The 13,493-nt window shown below is 48.8% G+C and overlaps 1 protein-coding gene across 3 annotated transcripts in view; it reads left to right on the top strand.

The window, feature by feature from the left end:
- The window catches only part of LPIN1 (lipin 1), a 93,691-nt gene that overhangs the window by 39,207 nt on the left and 40,991 nt on the right, over positions 1 to 13,493 (top strand). For all 3 annotated transcript variants that reach the window (XM_039887824.1, XM_039887825.1, XM_039887826.1), the window contains 5 exons: positions 5,200 to 5,400; positions 6,187 to 6,282; positions 8,119 to 8,435; positions 9,796 to 9,912; positions 12,086 to 12,193. In XM_039887824.1, the coding sequence (XP_039743758.1) occupies positions 5,200 to 5,400; positions 6,187 to 6,282; positions 8,119 to 8,435; positions 9,796 to 9,912; positions 12,086 to 12,193 (839 nt within the window). The remainder of the gene's footprint in view (positions 1 to 5,199; positions 5,401 to 6,186; positions 6,283 to 8,118; positions 8,436 to 9,795; positions 9,913 to 12,085; positions 12,194 to 13,493) is intronic.

Raw genomic sequence — 13,493 nt, 5'->3', positions numbered from 1 at the left:
CCCAGGTGGAAATATGCTTTTGGGTATTTATCTTCCTCAGTATTTTACCTCTTTGAGTCTAATCTAAGCACCGTAGTATTTTCTAACTTAGGGAAAAATATCCGGAAAGATGGCCGTCCAACAGGACGTAATAACCTCAAAAACTTGGTGTTATTCCAGGTCAAGCTAGAAAATGTCACTCTGTCTGTCTGTCTATATCTATATCTGTCTAACAGAGATATAGATATTTTTTATGTGTTTCTTAGCCTCAGAGTTGCTCTGAAAATCCACAGCACAGCTTAGAGGACCCCATTTTGGCCAAAGGGCTTTTGCGAGGTTTGGCTTAGCTCTCCTTGAAAACCTTTTGAACTGGAGTTTGTGGAATCCCATTTCAGGTGGTAAATGAAGCTCTGTCAGGTTGAAGCGGCTATTTCTTGCCAAGTTTTGAGATTAAAATCCATAGATTTAAAAGTAATTTTGGTATGGGGCGAATGAAGAGCAGGGGTCTCGAAGCTGTTCCCCTGGAAATTTAAGCATTTTGTTTTGTCGTTTGCATGTTTTACTTATCTTTGGTTATTCTTGAGGCATTTAGGATACTTTCTTTTTCAAAACAAATATTCCTGAGTTTTAGGGAAACCGATGACAGGATTGAGATTAGCGGGGGCCAGAGTGGGGAGGCGAGTGCATCAGGCTGATTTGTCTGGCTTCCTGTCTTCAGATAAATCGAATTAGCCTCTTTCTTGAGCCTTTTACTTCCAATTTAACTGAAGGAAGTGGAATTTGGGAACTGGCACCCAGCTAGTTTATTCTGTATTGTTTAAATATTTGTGCAGCATTTATTTAGTGGAGAGCTTGGGGGAGGGGCAGACAAAGAAAAGCAGTCAGAGGTTGTCCCTGCGGCTGAGCCCCTCAGCCCCACGCAGGTGCCTGGGGTGACCTGGGCCCTCCCTCTCCCCGTCGAAGGCCCTGTCCCCTATCTTCCTGGGCCCAAGCTGTCTCTGAAGAAATTTTTTTAACCGAATAATATTTATCTTCTTGAAATGAGTTCCGGTTAATACAGTATTCTGTTCCACCTCCTTTAAAATAATAATAATAATAAAAAAAGTGGTAACATGCAGTTTACAATGTTAACCGTCTTTAAGCGCACGGTTCAGCACACTTAGTATTATTACATATGTGCACGTCGGAGCAGCCGCCACCCCGTCTTCTCCAGAAAGTTTTCCTTTGCCGGAAGCAGCTCTGCACCTGTTAAACACAAAACCCCCGAGAACTCCTCGTAATCACCGCTGTACTTTCTGTTTCTATGAGTTTGTTTGCTCTGGCTGCCTCGCGTGTGTGAGATCACCCAGTATTTGTCCTTTTATGACTGGCATGTCTTGCTTAGCGCTATGTCCTCAAGGTTCATCCACGCCGTAGCGTGTGCCGGAGCCCCTTCCTCCTTAGGCTGAATGACATTTCACTGTGTGCATAACGCCACGTTTTACCTATGCATCCTCCCCTGCGTGGACGCCGGGGCCGTTTCTACCTGAGTGCGGGTGCGCACATATCTCTTTGAGACCCTGCTCTCTGAGCCGTTGGATCTAAACCCAGAGGTGGAATTGCCAGACCATATGTTACTTCTGTTTCACCTTTCGAGGAACCGCCACGCTGTGTTCTGTAGCGGCTGACTATTCTGCATTCCCACCAACCGTGCACGTGGGTTCCAGTTTCTTCGTATCCTTGCCAAAGCTCGTGTTTTCCTGTTTTTCAGATAGTAGCCATCCCGGGGGCTGTGAGGTGGTAGTATTCTCTCTGTTAAAAAATCCTCGGCGCTCAGCTAAGGCAGCCCCAGGTGTAAAATGTGGAGGACGGGAGTATACTGCCAGGTGGGGCCATGACCCTGTCATTTGTTAAGAATTATGGGACAGATTTTCTGCTTCTATATGGAGGTATTTTCAGATTTACCAGAGGGGATTGCTAAAGATATTAAAGCAACATCTGATTATTTGTGGTAGGAAAAATCCCCCAAGCCGACCCTGTGGCACGCACAAATGGGAGGTCGCAGGGTTGGCAATTGGGGAGCTGAGTCCGTCTGTGTCTCCATCTGCCCCTGCCACGCAGGAAGCTCTGCTGAAGTCACTTCCCGTTTCTGGGCACATTTCTGTGAAATGAGGGTGTCGGAACAGCAACTCAGTCAGGACCCTGCCAGCTTCAAAATTCTCGGATTCTGCACTTAGCTAACCTTGAGTTTGCTCGTTGACGGACGGGGAGGGGTGCTGTGTTTTCGAGGACAAGAGAGCAGAACACTGAGTGTTAATTATTAAAGATGCTCTTTCAGTTGCTGAGACTTAAGGAGTGCAGCCTTTATCTTCGAGCGGGCGGAGCTGGAATTGCACCTCGCAGGTCACCCAGGCCGAAGTCCTCGCTTTCCCTCTGCAAGCCAGGACGCGGAGAAGGGCGTTGCCATCTCCTCATGAGCTTTCTCTCCCCTGTGAATAAAACATGTTGTCCCGAGGTCTTCACTGGAGTGCATTAGCATCAGCAGCGGCCCTGCCGTGGGTTTGGGACCTCTCTGCTGGGGAGGGGGTCACCCGTCATTCAGTGATGAGCACAGTTCACAGATGAGGGGTGTACACAGAGAAGCCGTGAGGTATGGGAGGTACAGGGTGGGTGGCTTCAGCGTCCAGAGCCCCGGATTCCAGGTCTGCCAGCCCACTGTGACCCTGGGCATTTACCCCATTGCACTTTTGCTTGACCTTCAGTTTTCTCATCTGACAGGCCTCATACCTGGGGGGTTGATGTGCAGGTCACAGGAACACCAGGTAATGTACACAACAGAAGTTGCACACAACGCCGGGTTCTTCCTGCTTGCCCATAGCTGTAGAGGCAGGCAGAGGTCTGCCTCTCGGTAAACACAGCACGTTCAAATCTAGGTCGAACATTGAACATTGCGGTGAAGATTTCTTTGATAAAATGATTCCCTATAAAAAGTATCTATCGGTGTTACAAAGAATCCTTTTGCATGGTGTTCATCTTTTCAGGAACGGTCCCTCCTCTCCTTTTTGCGTGAAGATCATCAACCTGCACCACTGAACATGCTTAGAAATGGCATGATTTTATCTGTTTATGTGCATGTGACTTGTGTTAGTGGTGGGAGCTGGACGGCCTTGGCAGTGACTCCGCCTCTGGGAGGCAGGTCTGCGTGCATCTCTTATGTGTTTATTGGACGTGTTCCTCTTCCCCACATCCAAGGGAGGAAGGCGTATCAGTCCAGAGGGCGTCACTTAATCCTAAAACGAGAAGGGAGGGCTTTCTCGTGCCCTCTGCTTTGTAGATTTTGTTCATTGCTCTGGTCTCTGGTCTGTTCTAAGAGGTAAAGCCACAGTCCTTGTTTGCCCAGTGCATGCTGGGCATCTGGTTCCTCGCTTTTGAGCCCCAATTTCCTCATTTGTAAATCGGGGATGCTACTATCATTTCTGCTTATGTCATAGGGATTGAGGTGAGCCTTCCAAAAGGTATTTTGTGTTTTTTCAAACTTGAAAGGACAAGGCTTGATCCTTGGCCTCCAGGAAAATCTGGCAAATTAGACACCATTAGAGCGAGAAATTTCGCAGAATTGAACTGTGTGAGCGGAGGGTCGTCAGGCACAGGTGTGCGCAAGCTCTGGGGGCTGCTGGAATCGTCGTCGGGGCCTGAGGTGGGTGAGGTCAGCGCATCCCTCGTGCCCCTGGGTAGGTCAGCACCTTGGAGAACTGAGGCAGCTGGGCTGGGAGGAAGGGTGGGTCTTGGGACCCACCGATTGGAAGTCGCCCTAGGCAAACCCTCCCTACTCAGGTGGCGTTTGAACCACGTGGCCTCACGAGTCCACCAGAGCGTTACGTGTGCAGCGAGGAAGGGAGAAGAGTGAGCAGGCTGGGTCCCAAAGTGTACGTGCTGCCCGAGCGGGGAGCAGGGGACCCCAGAGGGAAGGGCCCCTGAGTGCGCCCCATCCCTGGCGAGGCTGGGAGCTGGTGAGTGGGACAGCGAGGAGGACGGGCCGGAGGAAGGCTGCGGAGTGAGACCTCAGCGCCCTGAACTGGGCTGAGGTGGCCGAGTCACGTCAGGGCAGGTGACAGGGCACTACCGTGCGACCGGAGGCCGGGGCTGTGCTGAGCGGGCAGTCGGCGGATGTGGATCAGCACCGGGGTGGCGGACAGAGCCCCGAGCCCGGCGCGGGCGCCTCGCGCTGCTCTGCACTGGGTTAGCTCTCGCGTGGTCCCTTTGCCTCCAGTTTTCTGTCGCTGGTGCCTCTTAGGCTGGCGTCATCTCGTCTGCGTCGCCATCAACGGCCATCTGTTAGTCTTCCTGCCTTCAGTTTCTTTTCTTGCCAGCATTCCCTGCCTTTTTACCGTGATGCTTTTTCTAAATCCCGGTTTGAGCTGTCATTGTGTCGTTCGCCAGTCCCCTACGGCGTCACGTAGAAATGGCCATGTGACATGGCTGCGTAGCAGTGTCGGAATTTCTTAGCGTGGTTTCAGCTTTCCGCTCGTTCCCTGCGTGTTCTCTGGGGCAGACACAGCCTGTCTGTCTCTGTGCCTTCGCACACGCCTGTCCTTCTGCAGGGCCCTCGTCCACCTTCCAGCCTCCCCCCCGAGCGCTGCGTCCTCTGCTGTCCTTGGTCTGACTCCTTCAGCATTGAACTTAAACAGTACAAACAGACACAGCAACACTAGCACGTACTGGGCTGACCTGTGAGTCAAACAGGCAGGCGAGGACCGGGATGGAGTTGGTCAAAATAATAATAATTTTTCTTCCTAAAGTGAAAGTAGTCATTTTTTTCAACTATTACGTACTTATTCTACTTGGTACCATGGGAGATACTCAGAGGTGTCAAATGCAGTCTCTTTTCTCAAGAGTCTTAAGGTTTAGTCTGTAAAAGCTACGTGTAGCGACAGAACATGCATGGGTAGCGAGAGCTATTAGGGTGCTATAAACAAGTACTGTCGGCCTCAGTGAGAAGGGGCCCGGCAATAAGGCCTCCTGGCATGTCCAGGGTGGCCTTGCCGTGGGAGGCGGGGGACGTGGGCAGTGGAGGTGGGCGTTGTGGAGCCCATTCCAGTGGAACAGAACGACCTGGGCGAGGTGTCGGACGGGACGTGAAACCCACGTGTTTGAAACGAGGCGTTCATTTTGATTGTCTCTGGGGAGATGGCCTTCCCTGAATGAATTCTTTGTGTGTCTGTTTGTGTCTCTGTTTTCTAGGCTCAAACCATGAATTACGTCGGGCAGTTGGCGGGCCAGGTGTTTGTCACCGTGAAGGAACTCTACAAGGGCTTGAACCCTGCCACCTTGTCTGGGTGTATTGACATCATCGTCGTCCGCCAACCCAATGGCAGCCTGCAGTGTTCCCCGTTCCACGTTCGCTTTGGGAAGATGGGGGTCCTGCGCTCCCGAGAGAAAGTGGTGAGAACACAGGACCCAGCGACCCGGGGGATGGGCTCCTTCCTTAGAGGAAGTCATCATGTTACTGTGGCTTGACGTATCCGGAGCTTGTCGCGGGCCCAGCTCTTTAGCTCTCCGTTGGAAAAGGCCGAATTGGCAGTTACTAATTCAGATTGTTCTGGTCACTATGTGAATTACTCTGTGTGAATTACTCCGAAATTTAGTGGCGTAAACTAACTGGTTTTTAAGCTCCTGGCTTCTGTGGGTTAGGAGTTCAGACCGGGTGCATCTGGGCTGTTTGTCCTGCTGTCTGCCATCTGGGGTCTCTGCTGGAAGACTCCCGGCCAGGGGCTGGAGTCCTCTGAAGACACACTCACTCACATGCCTGGTGGCTCTTGGCCGGACTCTGAGATGAGGCTGTTGACCAGAACGCCTGCAGGTGGCCTCTCCATGTGGCCTGGGCGTCCTCACAACGCAGTGGCTGGCTATAAGGGCAAGGGTCTACAGAGAGAGCCAGGTGAACGCTGTGTTTTCTTTCTGACCTGGTCTCTGAAATCATATAGTGTCACTTCTATTGTGCCTTACTCACTGGGCCATCACAAGCCCGGCCGGGGTGGAGGTGGGGGCGGGGCGGGGCAGGGAGCAGACGCCGTTGCTTGACGTGGAAGAGCAGGGAGGACCAGGCCGACCGCAGGAGACAGGACTTGTGAGGTTTCCTTGGGATGATAGTGATCAGAGTGAGTGTGTGTGGCGGCCCTGCCCGCCCCCAAGGGGTTTCCTGTTGTGAAGAGGTATGTTTTCTTTTAGGTTGACATAGAAATCAATGGGGAATCGGTGGATTTGCACATGAAATTGGGAGATAATGGAGAAGCATTTTTTGTCCAAGAGACTGACAATGATCAGGTAAGAAAGGCTGGTGGTAAAGGTTAGTTCCTGGTGTTGAGCTTTGAGAAGTGCTTTTCTAAGGAGACAAAGCGGGAGTGTGGGTCGGGGACGAGATGCTGGCGCCTGGCTGTGTGGACGATGCAGCCGACAGAAGCACCTGTTGGCCTGCACTAGGGACTGGAGCTAGGCGCGTGTGCTGTGTCCACACAGCCGCCCTGACCGCTTCAAAGTGCTCGCTGTTTCCCAGGGGACAGAGGAAGCAAATCGCGTTGGCCCGAACCCTTGTCCAGAGCACACCAGGTACCCTGGTGTCAAGTCTCGGATGGCTGAGTCGTCTCATTTCCATTTAGCGAGTGACCAGGTCGCTTTGATTTTTATTATTTGACAATTTTTAACAGTCTTGTTGAGATAATTCTCATACCACACAATTTATCCATTTCAGATGTGCAATTCAGTGGTGGTTGGTATTTTCACAGATATATGCCCGGCCAGTTTCGCATCATGTTCATCACCTCAGAAAAGAAGCTGTGCCCTTTAGCTGTCACCTCCCCATCCCCAACCGCCCGGCCCTCCCTGCCGAGGCCTGAGCAACCGCTAATCCCTGCCTGTCCACTCTTTACCTTCCTATTCGGAGGGAAGGCCGTGAAGTTCCCAATGGTGCTTTGACAGAAACCCTTGACCTTCTCAACTCCCGTCTGCCCCCGGGCTTTAGACAGGGTTTATGCCGTGAGAGCTGAGGAAGGGTTTGGGGTGAGGATGCCGCAGCAGCTGCAGAGGGCCTGCTGGGCTGGCCTGACAGGGTGCCGGTGGGCGGGATGGGGTCTGGGGGCCAGAGTATGTCCTGTCCGACACGGATGCCCCTGAGAGGCTGCTGGAAGCTGGGGAGCCCATGTCCTTCCTCACCACGTTGCTGCGGGGTGCTGTCTCCCCGTCTCCCCTCCACCTGCAGAAGCCTGCCCCTGCTCTGTAGTCAGGGGGACCTTGTTTTCTGCCAGTGCTCTCTGCGTTCCTTCTTTGTTCGGTCCAGCTGAGCAGCTGAGCGAGATGGCCCCTCACACCCCTTCCAGCCTCAGGCTGCTGCTCTCGGATGCAGACTCTGTCTCTGCAGCTCATTTCATGGTCTCTCAGCCACTTTGAAATCTCAACAGCACACTTCTGTTTTTCTAGCCATTCTCCTTTATATAAGTTATTACTTCTTGTTACTAGGTTTCTCATAATAAATGAATCATTAATAAAATGATTGCTATGGTTTTTAAAAACACTGGTGAATCCTTATCAAGCAACTATCGACTGGCTGCGTGTTTTTCCTTTTGTTTTTAAGGAGAGGGTTAATATCTGGTTACTCAACAGCCACCCCTCTGGATATGCCCTGGCATAGGCAGGCATTTGGGGTGCAGTGATGGAGAGCTGTCTGATGCCTCTCTAAAACATTAACATCTTAATTCATGGTGTATTAAAAAATACACATTCTGTCTCTCTCTCACGTACACACACACACCCTTACACACACAGATAACGCAAAATTGAGTCCAGTTATGCAATGACTAAAATAGCCCATTTTTTTGGTCTGTACCCTGGATATTTCAGACAAAATTGAATTTTGGTGACCTGAAATCACTCATAATTACCTCAGTTAGTTACGGTTATAAAAATGCGGGATTCAGTACAAAGTGGTATTTGATGAATTGTCAATCAAATTCGGCAGCCATGTCTTCGGATCACGGTGACGTTCAGTCACACGGCCTGCGTGGCCCTCCCTGGGGAGGGCCGGGCCCCCCGTTAGCACCCGCAGGCCTCGGGCGCCATCCTACTCCGTAAACCCAAGTGAACGAGACTGTCTTGGACCTGTTCCAGGAGGTGATCCCCATGCACCTGGCCACCTCCCCGATCCTGTCAGAAGGAGCCTCGCGAATGGAGTGCCAGCTGAAGAGGAGCTCTGTGGACAGGATGAGAAGCCTGGACCCCAGCACGTCGGCCCAGGTCTTGCCTCCCACGGAGACCCCTTCCAGTGGCTCTCTGGTGAAGAAGAGAAGAAAGAGGAGGAGGAAGTCCCAGCTGGACAGCCTGAAGAGAGACGACGACATGAACACGTCCGAGGACGAAGACGTGTTCCCCATAGACATGAGCTCCGACGAGGAGGCGGAGCCACCGGACCCGCCGCCTGGCAGCCGGTGAGTGGGCCGGGCCGGAGCGGGCGGGAGGGCGTTGTTCAGCTGTTTTTATAAACTTTCCCCCTCACAATCCCTTATTCTTTCGTTAATGCATTGGAGACCGAATTTTGGAATTCTCAGCACCCAATCTTAAAGTAGCAAAAAGATTCGATGTCACTTATAACTAAGCGATGGCGGGTGACGCCAGACCTCCTTGGCTGCTGACGTCAGCATCCCAGAGCAGAGCCAAGAAGCAGGAACTGAGCAAGCCAGGGCTTCGTGCACGAACCCGCTGTTAGGACCTCCTCGTTCTCATTTGAGCACCAGCCCCGTACCCGGCGCTTGGCTCATCCGTAGCCTGAGTGACCCGGGCTCAGTATAGAACCGGACCGCTTCCTCTACACGCAAACGTTTCCTCTTCTGTTTGGATTAGGCCCAAAGTTTAAGACACATCTATTTTATTTTTTCTCCGCCTGTAACAGCGTGATGACATTCTGTTTCTGCGTATTACTATTTTGGTAAAAAAAAAAAAAAAGCCAGTTTTAAAAGAAAACTCATTTGTAAAGAATATTTGATGTTTCAGATTTTTATGTCATTCAGTATAATTTTCGCTAATCGTTAAGGAAGGGGTAAGGAGCATTAGGATTATCCTCCTGCGACTTGGCAGCGTGGCATTCATTCCCTAACCGAGAGGCTCGGAACCTGGGGGGCTGGCTTTATCACAGGTCCCCGCCCTGCACCTCCCCGCGTGGCTTTTAGTTCCGGAACTTAGTGATGGACAGTTCAGGTGACATCAAAAATACAGACAGCTGGCCTCTGAAATAGAAGATCGTACTTTGTAATGATTGTGTTCTACCTGAGATGAGGTAGATTTGCAGCCGTTCGTAATTCTGAGGTACATTTGGTTTATGTCATTTATTCATTCTGCTGGACGAAACGCTATCTGTGGGCGCTAATTCGGTTATTCAGCAGCCTCCCCCGTGCATCGCGAGAGGTTCATAATCCCTGATTCCAGTTCTGGGGCCAATCTGCCTCTTTTGGGAGGCTTTTGGGAGATGACACGTGGAAGGCGACTGTATAAGGTGCTACAATGTCAGTAACAAGCAGTGTGATCATGTCTGTGCAAACACCTGAACAAAATAATTTTACATTTACAATTCAGCCAAAGCACGAATGCGCAAAACACACTTGCCTGTGTCTGCCTGTCGCTTGTCCCCCTCTCTGATGCCTGGAACACGGCTGCGCAGTTTAAAAAGAGATCACGTTAATTTGCAAAGCGCTTAGAGACGATCAGGAACCACTGGAAATTTGCCTTTACTATGCATTACTAATTATCACTAGTAATTCTTTGACTTTAATCTTTTTTTTTCCTTTTCACCAGAACTCTCTCTAGTACATTCCAAGAAGATATTCTTAAGGAAAACCTTCCCCCGGCAATGACTTATTCTCAGTCAGCATCGTATCCTAATTCTGATAGAGACTGGTCTCCCAACTCCAGGTAAGCTGCTGGTGTGTGTGGCAGTGGGTTCACCTGTCCTGGTCCAGACAATCTGAAGTCAGTGATAGGAAGCGTGTTTAATAAAATAGTGAAACAGAAATAAAAAATGAAATGAGTTAGGACCAGAAAATATGCAATTTAGAGTAGGAGGTACATTACAAGTCAGGGTTAAAAACAACACGTGCAGGTCGTAATCTTCTATCTAGTATCAAAATTGAACTGCATGTGTAGCCCTTAGCTCCCAGAGGTGACCGTGGAAGGAGGATCACTTGGCAGTTACACAATGCTAAATGTCAACAGGAGAAAATGGGTCCTTTCTTGATACTTATCTCTCTAAAGTGAGATTCAAATGCAGAGAGGTTGCCTGAGGCCACTGAGGTCACCCAGGGCTGTTAGAATGACCCCTTCTCCTGGTGTTTAATCCGAGCTGCTGAATCTAAGGATATTCATTTCCCTGAAACGAACTTCCGGCGTAAACAGGGAGAAGCAGAGCTGCCCAGCGTGCATATCTCCAAACTGAGAGTCCTACGACTCTCAAGTCACTGACATCTGTGAGGATGTGGGTGCTCGTCTGGGCAGTTTGCAGAACTGGGGAAGGGACAGATCTAAAACATGTCTTCTCAGTAGGGACGATGTCGGCCCAACAGGCCGCACAAAATTTTAGATGTTATAATGGTCTGTGGACTGTGATAAGTCGTAAAGAGAGACACAGTATATCTATGGCATTAAAGTTCGTGCTAGAGGGAGGGCCGTTAAGGAAAAAATGTCTCGTGATGCTCAGGGGTGTGGTGATAATGAGGAAGAGGCTGAGAAATACTGATCTAAGTGATAACGTGACATCCTTGGGTTATTCTCACTCCTGGTGTGCTAGATCTATTTCAGGTTTAAAATGGAAGGGTAGGAGTCTCCTAGGGGATCCTAGGGGCTCTGGCATGTGCTACGAAAGCTTTCTGCCTAAAGCCAAGTCTCGTGAAAATGCCACCCCTGGCTCCAGCTGGATCAGAATAATCTCGTTAATGAGATAGCACAGTGAGCTGTGCGTGTGCTGAACTTGAGGTCTGAGAAAAATAGATATGTCACGTGCCTGGTTTCCGGCCAGGACTGTGACAATGAATGTCAGTCAATCAGGGTAGGCTGGGGTCCTGTGAGGTCCTCTCATTGAGGTCTGTCAGTCTAAAGACAAGTCCATCAGAAACAAATTACTAACTACACATGGAAATTAAAATGTTCTGGCAGCCATCCTGAAAATGTAAAAAGAAACTGATGAACTTAACTTTGATGATGTATTTCATTTGACCCATGTATCCAAAATATCATTTCAAGTGATCAGTTTTTAAAAAAAAAAATTGAGATATTTCACATTCTCGTTTTCATTCAAAGCCTGTGTAATCACTGTGTATCTCACATGTACAGAACATCTTGATTCAGACTGGCCACGTTTTGCATGCTCCATGTCCACTTCCGGCTAGTGGCTATCACATTGGATGGTGCAGATGTAAGACCTTTCTAGAAAGAACCTTGTACATTGTCTCCCATGGTCTGTAGAGATAAACCCTCGGAAGGGGAACACACTACCGTGGGTACTTCAGGAAGAAAGTATGTGGAATGGTTAGAAACCACTAGTAGGTCGAAAATCTGTTCAAACACCTTATATTAACTGCAAGAATTTAAAGTAAATGTTTAAAACACAACCTTGAATAGGTTTTCCTGTCTTTTCATGTTTTGCTCTGTGAATCCAGAATAATGACTCTGTCAGATTGTGTGGATTAGGCCACTGTCAGAGGCAAATTAGGATAGATACATTTCCATACTTGGAATTATGTATTTTCTTTAAAGAGACAACCGACAGCACCAATTGTCAGCTCTTGCAATATGTGGTTTGATGAAGCACTAAATTCTGACCAGAGAAAAACTATCATTTATGGGCATATGAATGAAAGAGAAAGTGAAGTGGGTCTTTTAGCGGTTTCCTGTTTTTGCGGTTAAGAAAATTCTTGTCCATTTCTTAGTGATCTCAACATGCCATCCATCATCTGCCGTTACCAGAGGTCTAAGTGTGTTCCTTTTCTTACAAACGTGGTTGTTAGGAGCGGTCACATACTTTTATATGAAATTTCGTTTTTAATTGACCTATGATTTTTCTTTCTTTTAATGTATATCCCGTGGCATCCAGTAGCCTGATAGATTGCAACAGGAGCCCCCGTCACCCTGCAGCTGTGGCCGAGGGCGGGCTCTCTAGTTCTTGCCCTCCACAGCCGTCTCGTTTCCACGCTTCGGAAAGGTAGTCGGCGTGTCTCCCCGCCGGGGCGCCTTCCATGATGCTTACAGATCTACCTCCCGACTAACCCAGTTGCTTATGCAATGAAATGAAAAATATGATCTAACACTTAACAAATCTATTTTACTAACCAACCAAATTCGTTATGCAGAAAGTGCCTAGAGATCCCATGAAATGAAAAATTTGATCTAACTCTTACAGATCTGTTTTACTAACCAAGTTACTTATGAAGCAAATACATAAAGATTATTATTTTACTTTCATTTTAAGCATTGTAGATTATTTGATTTTGTTTTTTTTTGGGTACTAAATTTGACTCTCTGGGAATTATGGTTAAGCATATAGTTCTTCCCAATTCTGGAGCGATTTGAAAAATAGAATAATGAAATAAAAATTGGGAATGTGATCTTCCGTTTTGTGTCTAAGGTTGTTCGACAAATAAGTCTGCGAGATTTTTTTCAGGATGCCACTGGAGCTAAGAGAAGCCAGTGTTATAAATGTTTAAATTGCCTCTTAGACTTTCTGAACTATGGGATCGGGTATTTCCACAGCATTTGTAGGATGGAGTTTTAGAGAACAGCACAGGATCTTCAGGTTCAGGATTGCGGTTTGTCCTCCTGTTGGATGCGGTGGTCTCGGGCTTCTGCCCCCGTCCCCGTTGCTGCCCACGCTCCGACCTGCCCACTCTGTGGACTTAATGCCGTTTAGTCTCACACTCTAGCGAACGAAGTGGTGATTCATTTCTACAGGGGAAGCTCTTTCTTTTTGATTAAAGAACCAAATCTTAGGATGCACTTCATTCAGAGGTTACCTGTGCAGAAGGAAGGTCATTTTAAAATGAATTATGAGCCGTTATAACCAATTTGCCTAATTGGGACTGGCAAAAATACCGCAAATGTCATGTGGTTAATAAATGTGTTATTTATGAAAATCAGTCAGCGACTTTGTAAGCTTACTTATTTGAACAACTCTTGATCCTAAAAGTCTAATGTTTGATGATGGGAAATTTTGGAATCATCTTTCTCTTTAGTCACGTTCAGTACTGGGAGTCTCCTCCCCAGTTCTCCTTCCCTCGGTTGAGATCCCCTGACGAGCAGGCAGAGTGTGCATGGGCATCGCGTCCAGATTCTTTTGAGAAAGGCCGGTGTGGCCTAAGCGGCCAGCACTCACTCTAATAGCATCTTGAATGTGAGAGGCGGGGACTTCTAGCTTACGACTGTCACACGGGGCTTGGTTCTCGAGTGCGAGTTTGCAGACCCGAATGCCTCTGTGGAAGCCTTTTGGCGTATGGCTTTCAGGAAGG

The sequence above is a fragment of the Pteropus medius genome, unplaced genomic scaffold (genome assembly GCF_902729225.1).
Source record: "Pteropus medius unplaced genomic scaffold, Ma_sr-lr_union100, whole genome shotgun sequence".
NCBI classification, from domain to species: Eukaryota; Metazoa; Chordata; class Mammalia; order Chiroptera; family Pteropodidae; genus Pteropus; species Pteropus medius.
Note: the sequence above shows the minus strand (reverse complement) of the source record. Positions and strands in the feature narration are given on the sequence as shown.